This window comes from Eleginops maclovinus, chromosome 11 (assembly GCF_036324505.1).
Source record: "Eleginops maclovinus isolate JMC-PN-2008 ecotype Puerto Natales chromosome 11, JC_Emac_rtc_rv5, whole genome shotgun sequence".
Classification (NCBI taxonomy): Eukaryota; Metazoa; Chordata; class Actinopteri; order Perciformes; family Eleginopidae; genus Eleginops; species Eleginops maclovinus.
Window position 1 is genome coordinate 10,787,695 of NC_086359.1, and position 23,229 is coordinate 10,810,923.

The 23,229-nt window shown below is 40.8% G+C and overlaps 3 protein-coding genes across 4 annotated transcripts; 2 read left to right on the forward strand and 1 right to left on the reverse strand.

The window, feature by feature from the left end:
- Positions 1-174: 174 nt before the first annotated feature.
- Positions 175-9,023, forward strand: dpp3 (dipeptidyl-peptidase 3). 2 transcript variants are annotated; one of them, XM_063895459.1, is made up of 19 exons: positions 175-430; positions 1,899-2,057; positions 2,147-2,291; positions 2,432-2,521; positions 2,712-2,849; positions 3,080-3,154; positions 3,377-3,467; positions 3,706-3,836; positions 4,139-4,269; positions 4,478-4,536; positions 4,690-4,884; positions 4,978-5,090; positions 5,182-5,274; positions 5,374-5,436; positions 5,514-5,638; positions 6,192-6,312; positions 6,639-6,818; positions 7,267-7,429; positions 8,154-9,023. In XM_063895459.1, exons 1-19 carry the CDS (start codon positions 258-260, stop codon positions 8,294-8,296), a joined length of 2,388 nt encoding a protein of 795 aa, XP_063751529.1. In that variant the 5' UTR covers positions 175-257; the 3' UTR covers positions 8,297-9,023. The 2 variants fall into 2 exon arrangements, with proteins under 2 accessions (XP_063751529.1, XP_063751531.1); XM_063895461.1 differs by lacking the exon at positions 175-430 and adding an exon at positions 547-711.
- Positions 9,024-9,040: 17 nt separating this feature from the next.
- Positions 9,041-12,975, reverse strand: LOC134872248 (ras and Rab interactor 1-like). Its single transcript, XM_063895462.1, has 6 exons — positions 12,832-12,975; positions 12,055-12,255; positions 11,836-11,956; positions 11,319-11,391; positions 11,069-11,160; positions 9,041-10,681 (listed from the first exon to the last, which is right to left on the reverse strand). The coding sequence occupies exons 2-6, from the start codon at positions 12,253-12,255 to the stop codon at positions 9,393-9,395; spliced, it is 1,776 nt and encodes a 591-aa protein (XP_063751532.1). The 5' UTR covers positions 12,832-12,975; the 3' UTR covers positions 9,041-9,392.
- Positions 12,976-13,819: 844 nt separating this feature from the next.
- On the forward strand, positions 13,820-22,396 carry LOC134872260 (RNA-binding protein 4B-like). Its single transcript, XM_063895480.1, is given in 9 exon segments — positions 13,820-13,879; positions 14,724-14,903; positions 15,146-15,330; positions 16,288-16,473; positions 16,579-16,688; positions 16,875-17,156; positions 17,239-17,462; positions 17,934-18,045; positions 18,047-22,396. Coding segments are annotated over 8 exon segments (1,608 nt in total). The 5' UTR covers positions 13,820-13,879; positions 14,724-14,742; the 3' UTR covers positions 18,395-22,396.
- The last annotated feature ends 833 nt before the right edge of the window (positions 22,397-23,229 follow it).

A 23,229-nucleotide genomic window follows, 5' to 3' on the forward strand; every position in this document is an offset into this window, starting at 1 on the left:
AGGAAAGAGTGGTTATGGTTTGATGGTTCCATATGGTATGTGTGTAATAACAAATTTAAATCTTGGGTGATTTTTCTGAGCAGTATTTCTACTTTCAACAATTGTTTAAAAAAAGAGGGAGTGGGAAGAAGGGGTGGAGGGGGAGGAGACAGTTCAGATTAAGTTCCCCTCTGTTGGCCAAAACAACGTTTCACGGAGTTTCACCTTGTCACGGACTCCGGTTGAAGGGACCATTTTCCACATGCTTATCATTACCGATGAGCACCGTGTACTGGGCCCCGAAGATGCTGAGATGTCTTCGATTATGGAAAAGGACTCCGAAGAAGATGGGATTCGAACCCATGCGTGCAGAGCACACTAGATCAGCAGTGGCACATCGCCTTAACCTCTCTACCACCTCGACATGTAATAATGTATTCGTGCCATTACGGTAATTACTCATAACATTATGCACCAGCTATGTGTATTGTCACAGCCTCTTGTTTTTAGAAATTGCCCTATTGCGTTTACGGTTATTGTTGGTTTAAAATGCGTGAAGCGCATTAAAAAAAATCCGTCTCCGTTACTTTGTGAATGGTTAGTTAATCCATCAATCACAGTTTACATTTTGCGATTGGTCGAGGGGCGGGTCTTATGTTGAATGAACACAGGAAGTGTGATACAGCGTGAGACTGCAATTTGACGTTTGCTGGAGCTATCGGAGAAAACAAGGTAACAATATGTTGAGTTTGTATCCATCTTTAAACCCGTCGAAATTTACTAAATGGCAGCTCATAGTACATATGAATCAGCTGTATAATCTTTGCACTTTACTGGTTTGCTTGCAGAAATGTTGGCAGCGTGTTTAAATACTTAAAGTACTCAGCAGCCGGTTTAGCATCGAGCTATGAGCTAACGGTAACGTTGATGTAGATATTTGCAGTAGCCTGAAGACTAAAAGTGTTATAAAAATGTATCTAATAACACGCGGTTGTGTTGCTCAGGTTGCTAATTTTAAATGGGCGGTAAATGATGCGTGGCTTTCAGTGTTCACATTACACTTTATGAATATTTTAATTGAAAGCGAAAGACAAAACTAGCTTCAATAAGTATGACTCATCTTGAATCAATGCTATGGTCAAATATAAAAGATCAAGGTCCAATTCAGCAGCTGCAGAAACTTTTCTGTAATTTTAATTAACTTTACCTTTGTCTCGAACTTTATATTTAACGTCACCTTTGTATACTTTTATACACCACTTTATTCCCTTTGTCTCTCCTGGAATGTCTATAATAAATCAGAACTAGCTGTTTTTACCATCATTACATTGGGGAGGAACTTAATTTAGCTAATACGTTGTCAGTTACTTCATTTTGTAAGGCTTTCCTCTGTTTTTCTTTATTGTTAATCGAAAAACATGTTTTTTTTTGCTGTGAGTTAAGGAAAAAAAACGCACCTAGGTTTAGGTGATAAACTGTGATGGTCATTCATTACATTTGGTAGACAAAGCGAGTAGGTGGTATTGCAGGCCTTCTTTACATGTCAATTAAAACAGTATTTCATAGAACGACTTCGACATAAGAACACAAATCATACTTTGCAAAAACAAGCTACTGATTTTATACTGTAAAAAGCTGATTTCCTGTGATGTCCTAACCTGCATTAAGCTTAGACAGGTGTTCCCAAAGTTTTAGTTATTTAGAACGGAAAAAGCCAATGTGGTCGGTTCTAACTAGGAATTCTGCTTATCTCTTCATCCCATGCCCCTCTCAATACTACCCTCTTTCTTTTCATCTTTCTCTGTTCTCATTTCTTTTTTTGACCTTTCTTTCTCATCCCATTCACACTTCCTGACTTCCTTTTTCTTCTCCATCTATCTCCTCTTCGTCAACCCCCCCCCACCTCCCTCCTTATTCAGTTTTTCATCGTCAGTGTTAAACCTCAGACTAAAGATGGTGGATTCCCAGTACTACCTCCCGAATGACATTGGCGTCTCTGCTCTGGACTGCGGCGAGGCCTTTCGTTTGCTTTCCCCTCAAGAGAAGATGTATGCCCACTACCTGTCACGTGCCGCCTGGTATGTCACTTAACTCAGGATGTAGCAAGTTGAAGTCAAGCACCAATAAATTAAGACATTTCTCACCAAAAACACATTTGCTGTCTTAGGTATGGAGGTCTGGCAGTGCTTCTGCAGACATCCCCGGAGTCAGCAAATATCTTCGTCTTGCTGCAGAGGATCTTCAGGAAGCAGACGCCTGCACAGCTGGAGCAGGTCGCCACAGCAGCTGGACTCAGCCCTGAGGAGTACCAGGTACACAGTCCCCGTTTGAATGTTTCTTGTTCTGTTTTCTTGACACACCCACATACAAATGCAAACGTGTGTAAAGATCATTATGCTTTACAGCAGATAAAAAAAGGTGTTTATTGTATTTTTCTTGTGTTTGGTATTAGGCATTCTTGGTATATGCAGCTGGTCTGTATGCCAACATGGGAAACTACAAGTCTTTTGGAGACACCAAGTTCATCCCAAATCTACCCAAGGTAAAAATCCACTTCAGCTGCTTTGAACACTAGCAGGGTTTGGGAATCAAAAAAGGAATTCCTGTACAATCAAATGCAGTCAGATACAACAGCACTTATCAATATGATCTCAAGAATGTTCACTGAGTTTTTTCAACACCTGTCAAACTGCGGCGACATACTTGAAGTTGTCTGTGCTGTTTTCACACAGGACAAGCTGAAAGCTCTAGTGAAGGCCAGCCAGGCGTTTCAGGATCAGCCCGCTGAGATGGAAGCTCTATGGGACAGCTGCTCATGTCTCCTCTTCTCCCTGGAAGACAGACAGAAGCAGCTGGGGCTGGGCGACAAGGTGGGGTCTTGCATCATTTAATGCCAGTGTTGATCAATCATGTTGTCCGGACAGAAATATTTGATCTGCAGTTTGGCCTCTTTCAGTTCTCTGCTAAAAACGCGTTATTGACCTCAAGAAAGCCATTGAACCAAAAACCTCCGGTGTGGTTCTACAGGCGACCCGGCACTGTGACCCCTATGTGCAAACACATGGCTCATGAAGTATTTTTGTACTTTTCTTTTCTTCAGGGAATTACTACCTACTTCTCAGGAAACTGCTGTCTGGAAGATGCTGAGCTGGCTCAGAAGTTTCTTGACTCGAAGGTAAGTCATAGTATTATCTCCATTGTTTTCTCTTGTAATAACCTTTTACTTTCTTTATCTTGTGTAACCTATTCTTTATTCGAAACCTCTGTTATGTGTTTCTTAATATTCTTGAACCACTGAACTCTGTTTTGATTGGGTATCCTGCATCTATATTTGTTTAGGCTTCTCCATGTATTCTTCAGTCTGATTCTTAGCTGAGTTCTTTTGTTGTATCTGTAGAAACTGTCGGCTTACAACACCCGTCTGTTTAAGAGGGAAAAAGAAGGGAAAGCCTGCTATGAGGTGCGTCTTGCCTCAGCTGTGCAGAAAGGTCAGTTTCGCATGAGAACCAGGATAAGATTTAAAACATTTTACAATATTTCTCAACTATATTGCACTACTGAATGTAATACGTATCGCACGTTCATGTGGGCTGTAGACATCAACATTGTGAGCTCAAAAACATAATAAACCAAAATCTATTTGGAGAGATTTTTCATGTTACTAATGTTGTTAAAGATGCTACGCAGTCGGTTTTAAATAAAGAAATGCAAACTTCTTCTTTACAGACTGTGCAGTGGAGGGGGAATGTGACTCGTGCTGCGGCAGCTTCAACTTTGAAGACAAAGAATTCACTGTGAAGAGAGGAGACTATGCTCCTCTCATGGAGAAAGTCTCTCATTACCTGCAAAAAGCACAGGTAAGAGGCAGGTGGATTTAATGTTTTAACAGGAACAAAGTCTTAACATTTGAAGTTGATAGAGCTAGTTTTATTTAGTGTTAAATGTGTTAAAAATGTTTGTTTAGTAGTAAAAATTCAAATAATATCTATAAGACCCCTGAAAGTAAAAAAGAGAGGAGGACCAAAATGGCAAAAAGTTACATTTCAAATAGGAATTGGCATCTGGCATAACAATAATAGTAAAAAGAATGCACAGGTAGACCTTAATAACTGATTGGTTGATAACAAAACCACTTTTCTGTTTACAATAATTACCATAGGCCTATGCTGCCAATGAGAACCAGAGAAAGATGCTCGAAGAGTACGCTCGCAGCTTCACCTTTGGCTCAGTGGACGCCCATAAAGAAGGCTCACGCTACTGGATCAAAGACAAGGGACCAATTGTTGAGAGGTGAGGCAGCCCACTGTACCACAGTAACATCAAATTAATGAAACGTATATATTCTTGCTTGTCCTTACTTATATCAAACCATGCTAACCTTAAATGTTTGTTTTTTTAAAGATCTGTTGCTTTGCTCTCTCTAGTCATGCTACTCTCCTGTTATCTCTGAAACCTTGTTCTCTCTGCTCTTTATTATTAATTTCTCTCCTTTTCTCAGTTATATAGGTTTCATAGAGAGCTACAGAGACCCATTTGGCTCCAGAGGAGAGTTTGAAGGTAAATACAATGGTACAAAGTTGGTGTCCTTCAATCATTCCAAAGTCCATAGTTAAAATGGTCAGATTATATACCGTCTTCTATTCACGATTAGTCAGAAATAGTTTTGTTTTAGTCCACTTCCTAACTTCATGGTCTTGATGTCCCCTCTAGGTTTCATTGCGGTTGTGAACAAGGCGATGAGTGATCGGTTCACCAAACTTGTGAACTCCGCAGAAGTCTTGCTCCCTGAGCTGCCATGGCCGAAGGAGTTTGAGAAGGACACTTTCCTCAAACCCGACTTCACCTCTCTGGATGTCCTAACCTTCGCTGGCAGTGGAATACCCGCCGGCATCAACATCCCCAACTGTAAGTACGCTGAGACATGAAACAGTTCAGTTAGTGTAAAATGTTTATGTCTGTCACGCAGCATTATACCTTAAACAATATTTGTGTTTGCAGACGATGACATCAGACAGTCAGAGGGATTTAAAAACGTGTCTCTAGGCAACGTGCTTTCTGTAGCCTATGCTACTCAAAAAGAAAAGCTCACCTTCCTGCAGGAGGAGGACAAGGTAACTAACACACCTGATTCTGTTATACATTAGCTCGTGTCCCTCGCACACACTCCCTTGATTAAGCAGACTCCTGTGTTTTTTGCATTAGGATTTGTTCATCAAGTGGAAGGGCCCATCATTCGAGGTGCAGGTTGGACTTCATGAGCTGTTGGGCCATGGCAGTGGCAAGCTGTTTGTCCAGGTCAGTCAACATGTTGAGTTCTCCTCTTAAAGTGGTTACTTCACTGGCATCGCTTGTGAGAATCATCAGTGAGGAAATAAACTCCTTCTCTTGTTACAGGATGACGAGGGCAAATTCAACTTTGACCAGAGTAAGGTGACCAACCCAGAGACTGGAGAGCCGGTGAGTGTGTCGGTTTGATTTAGTATCTGTGTTTTGTCGCAAAAAGAGACAAAGTAACTGAAGGTGTGATCTTTTAGGTGACCAGTTGGTATCGTGGCAGTGAGACGTGGGACAGTAAATTCTCCACCATTGCTTCTTCTTATGAAGAATGCCGTGCTGAGTGTGTGGGACTCTACCTGTGTCTCATCAAGAAAGTGCTCAGGTATCGATCATGTTCTGTTGATATCCTAAAGCCATTGTCTGTTTTTCTTCCATGGTTTGATTTCAGTTTAAAAGCAGGCAAAATAAATACTGCTAACTGGACGCTGATACAAGCCACTAAAGGAACACTTTCCATTCACATTCGACAGTTAAAACTTCACCATTTCAGATTTTAGACTCTCCAAAATTGTTGTTGTCCAAATTTGTTATAGCCACTAAATTCTCCAAATCCCTAAATGTCAAGAGCTGGCAAACATTTTACATTTTAAGAACAGTTATTTCATAAAAAGTAACAGTGATTTTAAGTTTGTTGAGCTTTTTAGTTTGCTTGTATCTTGTATGTAAAAGGGATGCAATGCTATTACTACCACAAACACAAAATCACATCCTTCATTGATGTCATCTTGTATCAAATAAAGATTTCAGTTGTTTTATTTAGACCAGTTTGACTTAATATTGGAATGTTAAGGGTATAATTTATTTTAAAACCCAGGTGATATAAAGCTGAGGGAGGCCAGTTTGCTTACCATTGCCTGTCTTTGTGTGTGTTCCAGTATTTTTGGCACTGAGGGCCAGGATGCGGAGGACGTGGTGTACATTAACTGGCTGAGCATGGTCAGAGCTGGACTGTTGGGCCTGGAGTTCTACACACCTGAGAGCAAGAGCTGGAGACAGGTAATCTTTCTGTTCACACTTGTACAGTCTCTTTCACTCTTTACTTGGACTTTTGCAACCCGGTATAATAAATCATAACTTTGTACATACATACTTTACTTTGATTTATTACAACTTCAGAGACACGTACATTTGGAGGAACAGTGTTTACAAGAGAAGTCATCATACACACTTTTAAGCATGTGTTTCTTACAACCTGACTGGCTGAGTTTTATGTGTCTGTGTTGTTTTATAATACAGCTTGTACTGAGGGCTGTCTCTGTTTATACGAGTGTCGGGACATGTATACAGTCTGTGTCACACGTATGCGTCTGGTGTGTCTGAAGGCTCACATGCAGGCTCGTTTCGTGATCCTGCGCGTTCTGCTGGAGGCCGGGGAAGGCCTGGTGGGCCTGGAGGAGGTGACGGGACCGGACGGCAAGCCCGACGCTAGGATCACACTCGACAGGAGCAAGATCCACACTGTGGGCAAGGACGCCATCCACAGGTTCCTCTGCAAACTGCAGGTACATCCATAGTTATAGCGTGCAATCGTCCAGACAGCAGGTCCTATGTACCAAGTCCAACGAATAAAAAAAAATGCAATTAACAATATACTGTCGACGCGCTATTAGTGTATTAAACATGTGCAAAAGACAAATATAATTGCAGTGCATTAAAATAAATTCCTCTATGGTACTTTTGGAGGTCAAAAACTTCACATGGTAGAATAGGAAAATAAATAAGCTTAAACATTTTTATACAAATAATACAAAATAATTGTATCATTATCAAATGTTATAAAATAAGCTCGATATGTTTTAGCCGGTTGGTTGGACAGAACAAAAACAAACTTTATATTAGTAAAATATAAAATTCTATTTCACTAAAACAATGCTCACTTGTCAAACAACCAATTTATCACATTTGATCACAGAGTTGATTCCCCCTCCTCTAAATCCAACTGTTTTGTAGGTGTTAAAGGCAACAGCAGATGTGGAAGGAGGACGTGCTCTCTATGACGGATACTCCACGGTCAGCGACAGCGGTCCTCACAACTTCATACGCCTCCGGGAGACGGTTCTGCTGAGGAAGGAAGCTCGTAAGATGTTTGTCCAGGCCAACACCAAAATCAACGGTAAGCACCTGCACCTCCGCCTATAAGGGGGTTCTCTTATAGTCGTTAACTCGGATGAACACATAAAACACCTCAGACTTTGTTCTGTCATTTAATTTGACTGAAACCTGGGGACGGGCCTTTTTATAAAAGGATGAAATTACTTTTTCCTTTATGCATGTTTTATGAATCCCAGTCCTTTAAGATTAAGAAGAAAGACTACAGAAATAACCTCTCACAAAACAGGAAGTGATCTTTCTTTTTTTTGTATCCTGTCAGAAGACATGCTCTTTAACACGCATGGATTGTGCTCTTACCTAAAAAACAAATTTGTGAATACGCTTAGCTTTTAAGATGGGGTAGAGGTAGAGAGAGGGGTAGAGGTATGAAGCGGTCTGAATTCACTAGTTTGTTAGTTTTGAAGTTATTTTCATTTGTGACAAAGAAAAGTGACATGTATACATAGAACATAAATAAGGAAGCCATGATGGACATATAGTCAATAACATGAGAGCAGGTGCAGTGACTGGAAAACAAATAACTAGAGATCAAATTAATTCATGAATACTTGTGAACACGCCGAGGCAACCAATTAACACAATCAACAACATTGAAAAAACATTGGAAATTGCATACAAACAAACATTTTTCTGTTCAAATTGTTGTAGTATTGTGAATGCAGTCAAGTAATATAAGACACTTGAGAGTTGTATATTTAGATTGTGTTGCACTCTGTGGTTCCCAGGGGACAGCGTGGAGCTGGTGGAGTACGAAGGCAGCGCAGCAGGTTTGATCTGCTCCTTCACTGAGCGCTTCCAAGATGACGCCGAGCAGCTGGAGGCCAACCTTCTGGACCTGTGCAAAAGAGACAGCCCCTGCTGGTGTTGATGAATGATCTGCTTCATGAGCTCCAATAATACTAACTGTAATCTTTTTGGGTTTTTTTTGTATGTAAAAGCAATTTGATTCTTAATGTATGTCAAAAAACACAAAAATTGCTTCTTGCTCTACTTCTGAAGAGAACAAATTAAAGCTTCATTATACACACTAAAGCCATAAGACAAGAACATATCTGCCAAAGACACTAGCCACAGTTTCTAGCCACAACTCAGATCCTATGTCAGGTGCTTTCTTTCTAATATATACGATCAAATATGCATAAAGGAGCTGATACAACATCATCACTCTTTCTGATGCATTTAGGACACATTTTTTAATCAGAAGTAGTGTGAGCTGTCTATTAAACCAGAGCTGCCTGACAAAAGTGTCATATAAACGTGTATTCAAGTGACTGGAGGTAGGTTTCACTTTCTAGTTAAGGCAAGGTTCAAATTTGGGTTGAAATCTTTACAAAATCATAATTTTGACATGTCTCTATGGTCAACTTTTGCCTCAAAATTTTGGCCAGCCTTGCTGTTGACAATTTCAAAGGTATTCACTTTTAACTATTGGCATTGACAGATTAATGTTGACTTAACTGCAAAATCATTTTCTAAAAATGGTACCCAGTTGGTCATTGTGGATTACTTGACTGTATAAAATATAGCTGTGTCTGGAAGTCCTAAAAAATGCAACAATGTGTTCAATCTGCACAAATAAAATTTGTTTCATATGATGGTTCGTTGTATTGAGCTGATTTCAGTTTTAATTAAATCTTAATTTCAACAGTCCTTTTTTTTATTTAGATGAAAACACATCAAGTTGACTAAATGTGTATGGATAACTTATTCCAAGAAATTGTTAAAGTCTAAAATGTCTTAATTTCATTTTCAGAAAATACTGGTATTCGGAAATAAAAGGCTTGCTTTTAGTAGGAATCAGTCAAACAAATTGGTATGCTTTACAATGTGACACTAGAGCATAATTAGGTATACATAAGTACAGGGGTCATTAAGTCTTATTCACTCAATTCTCAAAGAAAAAAACATTACAATTTATGCAGTGCTTATGTTATATAATCGTTTTCGTCTAGAAATGTTGTTTGCTAGAGGCATGTTCCATTTTCCTGTTTGTGGGTTGAGTGAGGTTGAGTCTCTGCTGCCCTCTCAGGACTGGTGGAGGAACTGCAGCTGTCCGTGTCATTTAGAGAAGCAGCATTTATCTGTAAAACCAGATCCTTTTCCTCGTCCTCCATCTTTTTGTGCTGTTCCTGATTTGTCTCATCATCTTCATCCATATTTTCATCTTCACCTGCTTCCTGCTCCTCTGTTTTTCTCTCTAGTTTTTGCTGAAGTCTTAAAAGAGTAGCAGGCATATGATAGGCCTCCTCCGCCAGCTGAGGGAAAGAGTTAGAGTGAGAGACTTTAGGAGAAAGAGATGGGGACTGGTACGGTGAAAGAGAGGGTGAAGCGCTGGGTGAGTCATAGGGAGAGATTGAAAAGGGAGCCTTGGGAGAAAGAGATGGGGATTGATAAGGCGAGAGGGAGGGAGAAGCGCCGGGATATTCATGAAGCGAGAAGGACGTAGATGCTTTGAGGGGAAGTGGAGGCAGCATTGTAGCAATGGACGGGGAGAGGTAGGGTGATAGTGATGGAGAATGAGAGAAATTGATCATTGGAGACGGCTGCATGTAGTCTGAGTCTTCTGGAAGATTCTCCATCACTGATGGTAGCTGAGCTGTGACTCCATGTTCACTTTGGTCTGGTTCCACCTGTGTTTGGCCCTGCCGATTTTTCTCAGGCAGGAGGTGAGGGGGTGCTGTTGACGAAGGCTGAACTTGGTCCTCACTGGGGGCATCCTGACTTGGTTTCTCCTGTAAAAGAGATCCATTTGGATTGGCGTTTTCTTGTGTGTGTTTCTTGGCTTTACATTTTTGTTTGGTTTTGGGCATTAGAGGTGGTGGAGGTGGACGAGCGAGCGGGGGCGACAGCAGGGTCGACGACTCCGTGGAAATCCGAACCTTGAGGCTGTGTTTGAACATGCGTCGTCTGGACAAAGCAGTCTGGGACTGAAGGAAAAGAGGGTTGATGAAACAGAGAGCGCCCTGGCCAGAGCCGTAGTCCAGCTCTACGGGGCTGCGTGTCGTGATTGGACAGAACTCGTGGAACAATGTTGGATTGGATACTGATTGTTTGCTGCCGCTTTCTGATTTAGGTGCCGCCCTGCGCTGGTTGTCGGAGTCGGTCTGGGGAGCTGCATCAGGCTGAGCTGCAGAGGCTGTCTGTTGGGCCGCAGCAGGAGGGAAAGGGTTCACATGGTCCGGCTCTTTCTCCTTCTTCTGGGGCTTAGGTGCCTCCCGTGGCCCTCGGACATTTAGGTGGGAATTCCAGAATTCTATAAAATAGTATAGATTTATTTTCATTATAGTTTTTTTTGCTTAATTGCTTTGTGCATGGACATATAAAACACAACAAAAATAACATCTTGACTTTGAAACCTCATTCTAAAAATGGTGTCAGCTAAGAGAATGCACTTGTACATTTTCTTGCACTGTTATACTAGAACTTAATTTCCACAAGGTTCTCAGTCTGCTCCTTTTTCTTTCAGTGGAGAAAAAAAGGAGAAAATGCATGTTTATTAATGCTTTAGTTTATGTTTATTACCCAGCTGCTAGGAGATAATAATAATAATAATATATGCATTATGTGTATGTTAATGTATTTGAGCCTGATATTACAAAAATTGCTGGAAGGAAACAAGTAGTTAGTTGTGTTCACTAACCTATTCCCATATGTGAGATGGACTCCAGCTCTTTGTGGGATGTTGCTTTTGCAATTGCTTCAGGAAGCTCCAGAGGAAAGCGTAATACATCTCTGATACACAGATAGTACATAATATGAATTAAACATTCTTGTAGGGCAATACATATTGACAGTGACCAACACAGAGAAAGACAAATAACGGATGATAACATATTGTAGACACAATTTGGAATAGAAGGAAAATCAGTATGAGGAAGACAACATGTTACCTGCTGACACAGTAGAAGGAAACTAGTCTTGGGAGATCTGGAAAGCTGATGGCTGAAGTCTCCAGAGACAGAGCTGTGAAGAAAATTCAAGTGGATTTTTGGAGGGGGAGTACATTAGTTGAATGTAGCCATAATGTGTAATACTGTGTAACAATGAAGAGTAGAAGAGACTAGAAGTCTTCCAATTTGATTCATCATACTTTCGATGTTTTATTGAGTTTTACATACCAGGGACTCTCAAGAGACCAGGCATAGTATAATTTAAAAAAATGTAAATTCTCCATTTTCACTGTGTTTTGTAACTGTGAAAATGTGTAAACACATAAGCCCTTCTTTTACCAGAGTAGTCTCTTATTCCATGCAATAATAAAATCATACTTGACAACTAGCTTCTTCAATCCAATCTTGACATTTTAGCATTCAAGTGAACTACTAAATTGTGTTCCAAACAAGGAAGCCCCAGTCTTGATGGCTACGTGGTTGGGGTCAGAGAATAATAACTTGAAGAGTGACCTACTATTACTGGAATCTTGCTGCCTGATCCCAAACTGCTGAACGAAGGATGGCACACTATCATCCGTCAGGCGGACACACAGCACGTTTCTTTGGGAAGTGCGGGACTTGCGCACCAGGAAGGTCTGTAGGACAACACAAGTATTTACTCAGAGCATGCAAATGGTGTGTATATGTGGACACGTGATGTATTTCTGTGGTTGTAAGTGTGTGTAGCACTGACCCCAGGAGGCTCCCTCTGCAGTATGTGCAGAGCTGTGGCAGGGTTGATGGACAGCTGAAACCACACAGGAACTGTGAGAAGGAGACGGTCCAGTACGCTGATGCTTTTCAGAGAGGCCCTTCCTCTTTGAAGGGCCAATAACTTGCGCTCAGAATGTTGAGCGGGCTCCGGGAAATCATACAGCGGTTCTTCTTGTGCCATCTACACACATAACAAACAAAAAAACAACCCATGGTTATTAAGTGTCCTGCTACTGATTATGCATCAACACAGTGTGTATGTATGGTGGTTATTATCTCTCCCTGAGGCTCACACTCACAATGGGAAGATGGGTGGGATACCTTCACACAGACACACACTTACACACACCTGCGTAATAAATCTGCCTGGATTTGGGTAGCAAGTCCAGACTTGGTAAAGTTCAGCAGCTCAGACAGAGCTTAAATAAATCAGGAAGCTACATGAAACAAACTTTGAAAATATACACACACAAAGGCCAACGACGAAGTTGTAACATAATATATTTTAAAACATTTGATAATGTTGTTGGTTGAAGATTATTACTCAGGAGGTAGCCTATCATTGCGTATTGTTCCACTATTCCAGACCCACCGCATACAGCCTACATGTTAACATCTGTCTAGATTCGCAGCACACACATTCCTGTAAAACTGCACATTTCCTGTCAAAACTGTGATTTACAAACAGTCTATCTGCTTCATCTATAATTACACAACTTGTGGGTGTACTTTTAATATCGCCAGGCTCGTTGTTTACCTCGTTTCCCCGATCGTTCTTTTCATTTGTCCGGATCCAATTTATGTTGCCATGCAGCTTTTATTCTTCCATCAACTTTACTACATTGAAAACTTCTCTTCCACTTTGGCCTGTCATGACGTGTGTTCTTCGCAGATCCGGTGATGTCTCTCCTTTGGCTCCTCCTCCCCTCCAACCTGATCACACCTGGAAACAAACATGTGACCATGCAGGCTGTGAATTGGCCACAGCTACACTCACGTGTCCGTGACTGTATTGTGACTTATTGTAGCAGGAGTTTAATTAAGGTGAAGCCTACTAATAATAATCTTTGTTAAATAACTAGTTAAGCTTAGTACAAGTAGCAAATATCATATTGTACAAAAACAAGTCAGGCATTCTCAATGTCAATTAAGTAAAATAACAGGTATATTACCATTCATTTGTACTTAAAGTAAAGATAATCATTATGCAAAATTAGTCGTTTCAGAAAAATGGTAAGCTTCATTATAATATATTGGATAGAGTTTGACTACTGGTTGAATTCGTTTGAATAGGGTACATCATTGTGTCGTTTACACAATTTAATTGCATCTTTTTGTCTTTTTCTTTGTATGTTAAGTATTGTTTGTTGCATTTTTAAAGGAGCCTGGGTCTTAAGATTTACATTACCAACAACTACGCTGTAGCTTCTATATACATGATGACAAATTAAGCCTTTGAAACAGGGTTGCAGCTACTCAAAGGTTTGGCTAATATTTATCTATAGGACTTGTGAATTCCTCTTTTGGGATCCCTTTCATAACGATAATACCCAATTAGCTTGTACACCGTTAGCTATTTAAATAGTACATTTTACTTAAGTACAGTGCTTGAGTCAATGTACTTAGTAACTTTACACCACTTTTCATGAATGAATGGTAGTTATAGTTTTAAATATGTAGTTTTACTACATCACCATCTTGCGCAAACCTGATGAAACTGCGCCCTCATGGCTACCAGCGCACCTTAAGAAACCGGAGCCGGAAGTGACGTTTGAAATAGCGGCTTAGCTACAGCGCCGCGTTGGGTAAGAACTATGTTTTAATGCTATGCTAGCATAATTACGAGGCTTTTCCTGCTTTCTTTTCAAAATTGAAAACCTAAAGTGATTAATGGGACTCAAAACACTTTACGATGGACCACAGCGACGATTGAGCTATAGCTTAGATAATCGTTTTCAATCACTATGATAAAATCACTACGTTAGCATTAGCTAGCTTAGCTTAGCTACATCGCCAATGTTTGCGTTTCACAAAATGGCCAGTCGTGTCCGTAGTTTTTAGCAAACTGTTGTTCTACTAACAACGCGTACATCTTACAATACAACCAATGATGTGCATTTTGTGTAACATAAGCTATGCTAGCTAAGAGAACAAATATACAGACATAATTTAATCTAATTGGAGGTGATTTCGGCGCAGCTTTATTAGCTTTACGTGTGTTGATGATAACCGGCAAGCTAACGTCAATCAGCTTTTTACTAGATTGCACCGTAGTTAATCAAATCTAACCCAATTGGGCAATATCACTTTAATAATATAGATATATAATATCACACCCAAATTAACTTAACTATGATGAAAATGCAAATTTTCATCATAGTTAAGTTTAGTTACTTGTATATTTCCCATCAAATGATCAATGTTTTACGGTTATATCTGGTTTCAACAGTTAAAGTACTTTGACTTTGTAATGCAGGACTTTTACTAGTAACAGTATTTATTTATATATATATATATATATATATATATATATATATATATACTTCTTCCACCTCTGCTAAGCCTGAACAATTACTGCTACCTGAAGAATCAAATGTAACCAAAGCCTGCTGCTGTGTTTTTATTATTATTTTACTCTCTCTTTTACAGATGACTGTTTGATACAGAGATGAGCGGTGACAATGTGAAGTTGTTTGTGGGGAACCTTCCTTTAGATGCAACTCATGACGAGCTGACCAAGCTTTTTTCTCCATATGGAGAGATCAACACATGCTCTTTGCTCAGACAGTATGCCTTCGTTACCCTGAAGGGAGAGGGGGCAGCAGACAGGTATTTCACTTTTCATTACCACTACTAGATATTAGTCAATAAATGCTATTGCATATTTGGGGGTTTATTGTATAGTTCTAGTAGGTAGGGGCTTAAGTAACAGTTTGATGCATAACATTTCTAGTAAAACATAAAATCCTTAGTAAAACAGTATTAACATCAGCTAAAATGTCTTCAGTAATACTCTTACTGTCATCTGCTGAACACCTGATAACAAATATTTGACTCTCTTATTCTCACAGGGCCATACGACATCTTGATGGCAAAGAGTACAGGGGGCGGCCCTTGGTGGTCGAGGAGTCGCGTGCGCGTCCACCCAACTCCACCAAAGTGTTTGTGGGGAACCTCGCTGCAACATGTTCAGCAGATGACCTGCACGGGTTGTTCTCAACCTACGGAAGAGTTTTAGACTGTGACAAAGTCAAAGGTGAGTTACAGGGCATATTACCAATACTGATGGAACAACATCAAAACATGCAGGGGTATTCATAAAAAGCTTGAGTAATGTTGTTGAAGAACAATATGTTATGTATTAAAGGTCCCCTATTATGCAAAATGCAGTTTTTGATGTCTTTTATACTTAAATATGTCTCCCCAGTGTTTAAGGAAACTCACAAAGTGTCTGAAAATACAACCCTCTTTCTTTTCCTCCTTACCCAAATCTCTAAAAACGGGGGTACAAACGAGCTGATCCAGATTTGCTGCCAATATGACGTCATAACCAAAATGTGGGCTGGTTTTACATTGAACTCCTGGCAATGTCCTGCCCATGTGACACGTCCCAACCTTTCGTCCGCAATATACAGTTCGAGCTGAATCCCTTCCCACAGCACCTCTGTTTCTCTGTACAGGATTTCTGCAGGAGGGACTTAAGAGTTGTTATATATACTAGTGGTAAATAATGCTTGATGTGGTTTGGAACATAATGTGGTGTTTAATCACGGCAGCGTTTTGCTGAGTTTCTCCATTAGAAACTTCTCTGCAGACAGAGAGATCATGCGCTCCAAAGGGGCGTGGCCAGCTTCAGCTCAGCTCAAATTTAAAGCGCCAGTCACAGAATCTGGCTGAAATAGAGGGGTATGAGGCATGGCTACAATGGGTGAACTGTTTGGTATTTTGAGCAAAACACTTCACAGACATGTTTTGTATAGATATTGTTAAAATATAGCATAATAGGAGACCTTTTAAAATGAGCTGGTTTGCATTAGTACTGTGTAATGGTACTGTACTCTTCAGATTATCCTGTCATAGTACAGTCTTGCTTCTATGCGGTTTAAAGTTTGTAGTAAATAATGCAAAAATACACAATACAAATAAGGGGTTTTCTTTTGAAATCATTTTCTCCTGCTAACATTGACCTCCCTGCTTCATGTATTCTCTACAGCCAGATTATGCTCAAATGTTGGCTATGCGTTTGTGCACATGGAGAGGAAGGAGGAGGCCCTGGTAGCTATTGAAGGACTCAACGGGACCATGTACAAGGGCCGCCAGTTGGCTGTAGAGCTGTCCAAAGCCCAACCTTTGATCAACCAGCTTGCAATGGCTGGAAATAACTATGGCGGTGGATCAGGTAGAGATAAAGGATCCATTTGTTATCGAGTGTTTTGCACACATTGAAATGCTTAGAACATCACGTCCTCTTCTCCTCATGTTTTGTGCTCCCTTTTCCTTGCAGGTGGACGGGAAGGTCTTCTTCCACGACCACCTCCATCACTAGAGCACCACCAGAGTCAAGCAGCTGTGCTAGCAGCAGCTGCAGCAGCCGCAGCTGGTCTCCCAATCCAGGTAAGTTCATTCTCAAGCTGAACAACCAAAACATGAAACCTATGACCTCTGAAAACTGTCCTCGAGGTCTTTCTTGGATGACTTGATCAACAACATCAACAGATGTCAACAGATATTGTTGTTTAGATAAATTACGCTTTCATGCTTTATTTTTAATTGTTGGCATTTATTTCTCTTTTTTTGCAGGTTCAACAAAGTGTCCATAACTCATTCTACAACACCACAACCTTTGACCCCACCTACGCTGCCTTGAAGGGCATTACAAGTGCTAAAGGGGCAGATGGAGTGATCTATGGTGCTCTTGCCAGCCAGGTATATGGAACTGTTGCTGACCAGGTGTACCAAGACATGGCCCATCACAATTCTGCTGCCGTAGCCCCTGTTGAAGAAGTAGAACCACAGAACGGACCAGACCCCACAACGCTTTTCGAGGCAGCAAGAGCCAAGTTCTTTCAGGAGGGACAGAAGGTATATTTACATTTATTTGAGAAAAATTTATTATATTTTTGTGTAATTTTTACAATTTCATGAATATTCCGTTTTGATAAAGGTTCTGGCAGAGCAGCAGATAGGGAGAAAGGCAGCAACCGCAGAAAATGAGCGGGACCGCAGCCCAATCAGAGGAAATCGAGCCCCCCTTCTCCCAGACCCCACCCCTGGTTCCTTCGCTCAGATACGACCTAAGCGCCGCGCCCTGCTGCCGACACCGCCCGGCGCCCCTGAAGAGTCCCAGGCTGCCACCAACACGCCTGAAGGGTCAGATCCTGTAGCTAGGTACACATCAGACATTTTGATAAGGGAATGAGGAAGAAGAAAAATTAGCATAAAGAATCCTGCCTCTACATGCACGTATCAAAACAACAATAGTTAAGTAATGTAACACGGATCAAAACAAGTGTGCAAACATTAGAAACAGTAGATGGAGCTGGTGGCTTTGTGCTAAACTGAAGCTGTGAAATACGGTTTTTGAGTTTTGATTTTAAATACATTATTTCATTTTTAAAATACAGAAATGTGGCCAATGTATCTCAATTCCTATGTAAGCTCTCTTTGTAAAGAGGATTTTGAAAATAGAATTTATGGCTCAATAAATCAAAGATGGTGGGAAACTTTACAAAAGCTTTACCAAAACAAGACTTTCATTCTGTCTTTTATTCGTGTTGATAGGATTTTTGTCTAACTGTTTATTTATTTCTCCTTTCCCTCCTTCGTCTTCCCTCTCCCCTCTCTGACTGTGATCTGCAGGTCGTACACAGAGTACTACCAGCAAATGCACCAGTACCAACAGTATCAGCAGTACCAGCAACAGCAACAGTACCAGTACCTCCAGTATGCTTACACCAACCCTCCACCTCCGCCCCCCCCCCCCTCCAGCTAACACACAGGCCTCCAACACAGCCCCTGCACCCCCAGGGACGTACTCCGCGCCCCCAACGTACGCGCCACCGGGGGCCTACCCACCGCCGGGAACATATGACACTTCAGGAAGTTACAGCGCCTCGTCAGGGAGCTACACTGCCCCTCCAGGGAGCTATGACGCATCCGGAGGCTACGGGGCACCGGGAGTTTACGGCCCACCAGGAGCTTACGCTGCAGCGGGAAGCTACTCCACATCCACACCGTATGAGCAGACACCCGCACACGGGCAACCCATGCCCCAGCGCCATGATTACCCTTACCACACGCCAGAACCCCCTTATCGATAGTCCCACTCCCATACACTCCTTCCACACTGCAGATGTGTGTGTGTGTGTGTGTGCATGTGTATTTACATAAGGGACAGTTTAAAATGGAAATCTGAGAGGGAGCAAAGTTGTAATTTGAATGTCATTCAGATCTAAAGCATTTCACTTTTCTCCATCTTGTCTGTAGTCAGTCTGTCAGTTGATTGGTTGTGTGGTGAACGTACAGAGGGACAGCTTATATTTGAACATCGACAAGCGATCGCATTCTGTGAGATGTTTTAGAGGCACAGGGTTTCTTGTGGGAGGTTTAAGAAGCCTAGGCGTTTCGTGGGACAACGTTGGTGTCAGAGTCCAGGGTAGGAGAAGCTTTTTGGTTGTACAGAATCGAGGCCTTTAATATAATCCACACACAAATGTTCATGGAAAAGCAGTCCGTAAGCCGTGCAAAGTCATAGTTTTAAGTAGGGCACAAAATGCAAAACACTTATGAATTATTTTGTAGAATGTTTGCCGGATTGCCTTTGTTTCAGGCTGGTTTCAGTAGTGACCGGTTTAGTCCTGCTCGAGCAAACCCCACTCCCAAGGAAAGACTTATCACTTTTGCCATGCTCTATTTTAGGTCATGGAAATCTTCATGAATTGATCTTGAGAAGGTCACTTAGAATTAGGGATCGGTACCAAAACCTGGTTTTAGACGGGCCCCGGGGCTACATTTTAAAAGTACCTGGAATCGATAAGATCGGTATTGTTATCGGTACTGAAATAAAAAATATATTTAAAACAGATTTCATATTTATTATTGCTTTATCAAATCAATCAATCATTAACTTGCACATTGTATCGAACCAAATACGATTTTTAAGTCTGTGTGCGGGGGGGCGGGGCCACTCGCTCACAGATCTGCCGCTGGCGGAGAGAACAGAGCTTAAAAAAGTTACTCTACAAGGATTAATGTAGACAATACATTACATGTAGTTCAATCGTAAACAAGTAAAAGTATAAGCATTAAAATACACTTAAAGTACCAAAAGTAAAAGTACTCATTGTGCAGATTGGTCCATTTCAGAATCAGATGTATTCTAAGTTTTGATTCCAATTATTGATCATTAAAGTGTTATCAAAGCTGGTAAAGGTTCAGCCAGGTGTAATGACTTTGTATGCTGCAGGGTAGCTTGTGAATTTACTCCAGGTGTAACTAAAGTCTGATTTAAGAGTTGATTATATTTTACATCATAAAACCAAATCTGTAAGTGACTACAGGTAATAAATAATTGTAGAAGTACAAAGTAACATTGAATGTAAATAATCAAGTAAAGTAAAAGTCCCTCAAAACTGTACTTAAGTTCAGTACTTGAGTAAATCTACTTGTGTCCTAGCAGCCCAGAATCCACACTATACAGTAAATAAGGCAATGTTGATTCTGTTTCCAATATGTTTAGTTTTTCCCTTAAAAAGAACCGATAAGAATACCGTTGAAGTACCGTATCGATAAGAGTGTTGGTACCGTTAAAATCTTAACGATACCATCCCTAATTAGAATCTTGTGCTGGCATTAAAAGCCCTCCGGAGGCTTGTTTCGAGAGTGTGCAGAGAGGTTACACGTCATCGCGGGCCTTCTGTTTAATTGGCACAGTTTTATACTTAATATAAATATCCACTCAAGTTATCCTTGTGAAGCTTCGTCGGTAGAAGAGATGACAAAGACTTCGACAACAAGATAAAAATACGTTCGATTAAACAATTTAAGTGCTCAAATTGAAGAACATAACCTAGGTGTTCCCTCGGATAGGTTTTCCACAATTTAGGCCTAGCCCATTTTTAGAGGTCTTCGCACACTCAGGAGTTAAATGTATCCTGTCATGGGTTTTTATTCACATGTCAGTGTTTGACACTAGAACATTGGAAAATAATATCTAAATAACTTTCTAGTCCTTCACATTATTTACTTTCCACGTCGGTTTGTGTCGATTTTCTATCGGAGAACCTGTGAGAAAAGAAAGCTCAGTGCATACATGTTCCTCTTTCTTCGGGTAATCACCATTTTCTTTTAAACAGGCGTCGTGTTTTGTACATATTCAATTTCCAAAAGCCAGAATGACATCGAAGCTTTTCCTTGGCAGATGATGAATACGAGTATTATCCATTCTAAAAATCCCGATTTGGTTTATAACATTTAATGTTGTTGGCTCTTTCCCTGTATCATCAGCTGTCGTGCCTCGCTAACTTTGGGAACCATTGGTGATTTAGAGGGAAAGTTGAACTGGTTTTCATACAAGGAAATGTACAATTTGGTACTTTTGTAAATACATTCAACTGTGTTTTAAGTGGATGGGGTAAAGCCAACCAACGTATGGTTGATTGGTAAGAATATTGACTGTTAATATTTGAGATAAAATGATTGTATTTCTAAACCAGTTGAAAGACGGGTTGAAGAAAGACAGTTGAGTTGTATTGGTGAAAAAGGACTGAAACCTGAAGCATTACGGTTATCTGATTAGTCATGATTGGTATTCAACCATTGTGGCTTGTGAGGGTATAAACTAATCAGACATTGCATACAACTAGCAGAATCTAAAAATGGGAGCAAACTGATTTTCCTTACAGGTTGAGAGCAGCTACAGATGTTTTATATTCCTATGATGCAGCGCAGTGTCATGTTGCTGATGTGAAAAGTGTGGGTTATTGACAGGACAGAGTTGGTGCTGTAGGACAGGAGGGTTGTTTTGGATTCAGTAAAGGCCGCTGATTTTCCCGAGCAGCAGTGAGAAAGGGCTGCTGACCTTTCCTTTTCCCCCTTCACCAGAAACATACACCTCATTTTTTTTAAACTAGGAGTACTGGCTTTCTCTGCATTCATACCACACTTGCACAACCCCACACTCGTATTTAGATGCCTTTTTTCAAAAGGGTTCATTGAATTGTACTCATGTAAAGCAGGCCACACGTGCAGATGATACTAATGCACACCTGATTGCAGCATCATGTGACTTACAGTAGTACGGTTTGTGATTGTACCACACACTCATTTCTTTTTCGCCACCTGATTTGGTAGTGCTGTGTTAGGTTTAAGTGACACATAGCCTCTAAATTTACACATAATTCCAGCTTCTCCATGTGAACTGTTAGTTGCATGCCTTGTTGTTGCTGCTGCTCCAGCCACCTTCTTCCTCTTGCTGATTATTGCAGCTAGAGTGGGAGGGAGCCAAACTGAGCCCTTGCCCTGGACGTACGCCACACGCAGCTGTAGCGTGGGATGGGAAAAACAGCAGCGTTAGGCCTGAAACTGCTGTGGACGATGGGGTGTCCCCCCACTAAGGTAAACACTCAGACCACACACTCCTGCCCCTCCCAAAAAAACACACAAACACACATACACACATACAGAAACACCTTTGTCCATACTTCCTTTTCCTTGCCTGTCTTCAGGGAGTTTTGTTTGTCAGGATTTCAGATTTTTGGAAACGGATCTCCCATCCTTTTTTTAATAGATGACATTTTTCCTGCTTTTGATATTCCTGATCATATCCCTGCATTTCCCCCTTTAGGATACTATGCTCATACATTCCTGCTCCCAACATACTGACCGCTCACACACACCAGATTTGGAGGACACGATAACCATCTTTTAGTGTAAATCTGAAGCAGGCATGTGGTCAGCACACCCTGAATATAACAGCCTGTCATTGAACTACCAGGCAATCACAGCCAGAGCTGGACGTGGGACATTTAGGTAGGATGGGTTGTTTTAGTTTTTGTAAATGTGCCCCTGCGGCCACTTTGGGGTTAAGTGCCTTGCGTAAGAGCACATAGGTAAGCCCTCCATTTCAGAGTTGAATAACCTGGCTCAGGATCGGTTGCTGGTTCAACGCTCAACTCCCCTTCTCCCCTAAAACAACGATTTTTGACGCCACATTCAACTTGTATGAATGACAATGAACACAGATTTTATCATTTTGTTTTAAATTACATTTTGTCCTATGTTCTTTGAAATGTTTAATTATCAATAAATGAATTTGAACTGAATTGTAGCCCCCCTGTGTGAGTATTTTAAGGATCAGTGCGTGGTTACCAGCTTATCAAGTATTTTAAGTGTTTGTTGAATAGTCACCAAATAACTATAAGAGCTCAGCATCAGATGACGTTTTATTCCATTTTCTTCCAAAAACATCAACCTATGCTTTTAAAATAAAAAACAATAATTTGATAACAATCCAAACTTGTTGGTAATTCAATCACTTTGATATACAAAAAGAAAAAGAGAAGAAATTCAAGGTATGGAACCTCACTCCCTGCTTACAAGACAGTTAGATGGACACTGCTGAGTTTCATGCCCTCAACAATCAACAGGTTACAGATGGACACTAGAGTACTGAGTGAACGCAGTACACACAATACTGAGGTGATGTGGTGAGTGTGAAACTGCATAGACATCATGTGCCTTTCACTGGCAAAACAACACGGAAATGCAGTTTCTGCTCTGATCACACGCAATCCTGGTTTCCACACGCTAGATTTTTCTTGAAGTAGCTCCAGTGTCTATATTTTGGCGTTCCCTGTTGAGTTTCTGCAAATACTTGAGTCAGTCGATAAGGTAATGAGTGTATGATGGCAAACACTACAAGCAACCCAATGAAGTTTAGCTACTAGGTCCTTAATGTAAAACTTGAGTGCAGTGTAAGGATTGTGTGCCTTAGATTGGCGTGTGGAAAACTCCTTGTTATCAGAAAGATGATGTAAGGGAGAACATTAACCTTCTCCAACATACTCACCTGTTTAAGCGAATCTTCTTAAAATGTGCTTTAAGGGAATCCAACCCCAGATTAAATATTACAGCTTCTGTCCCTCCCTAATGCTGT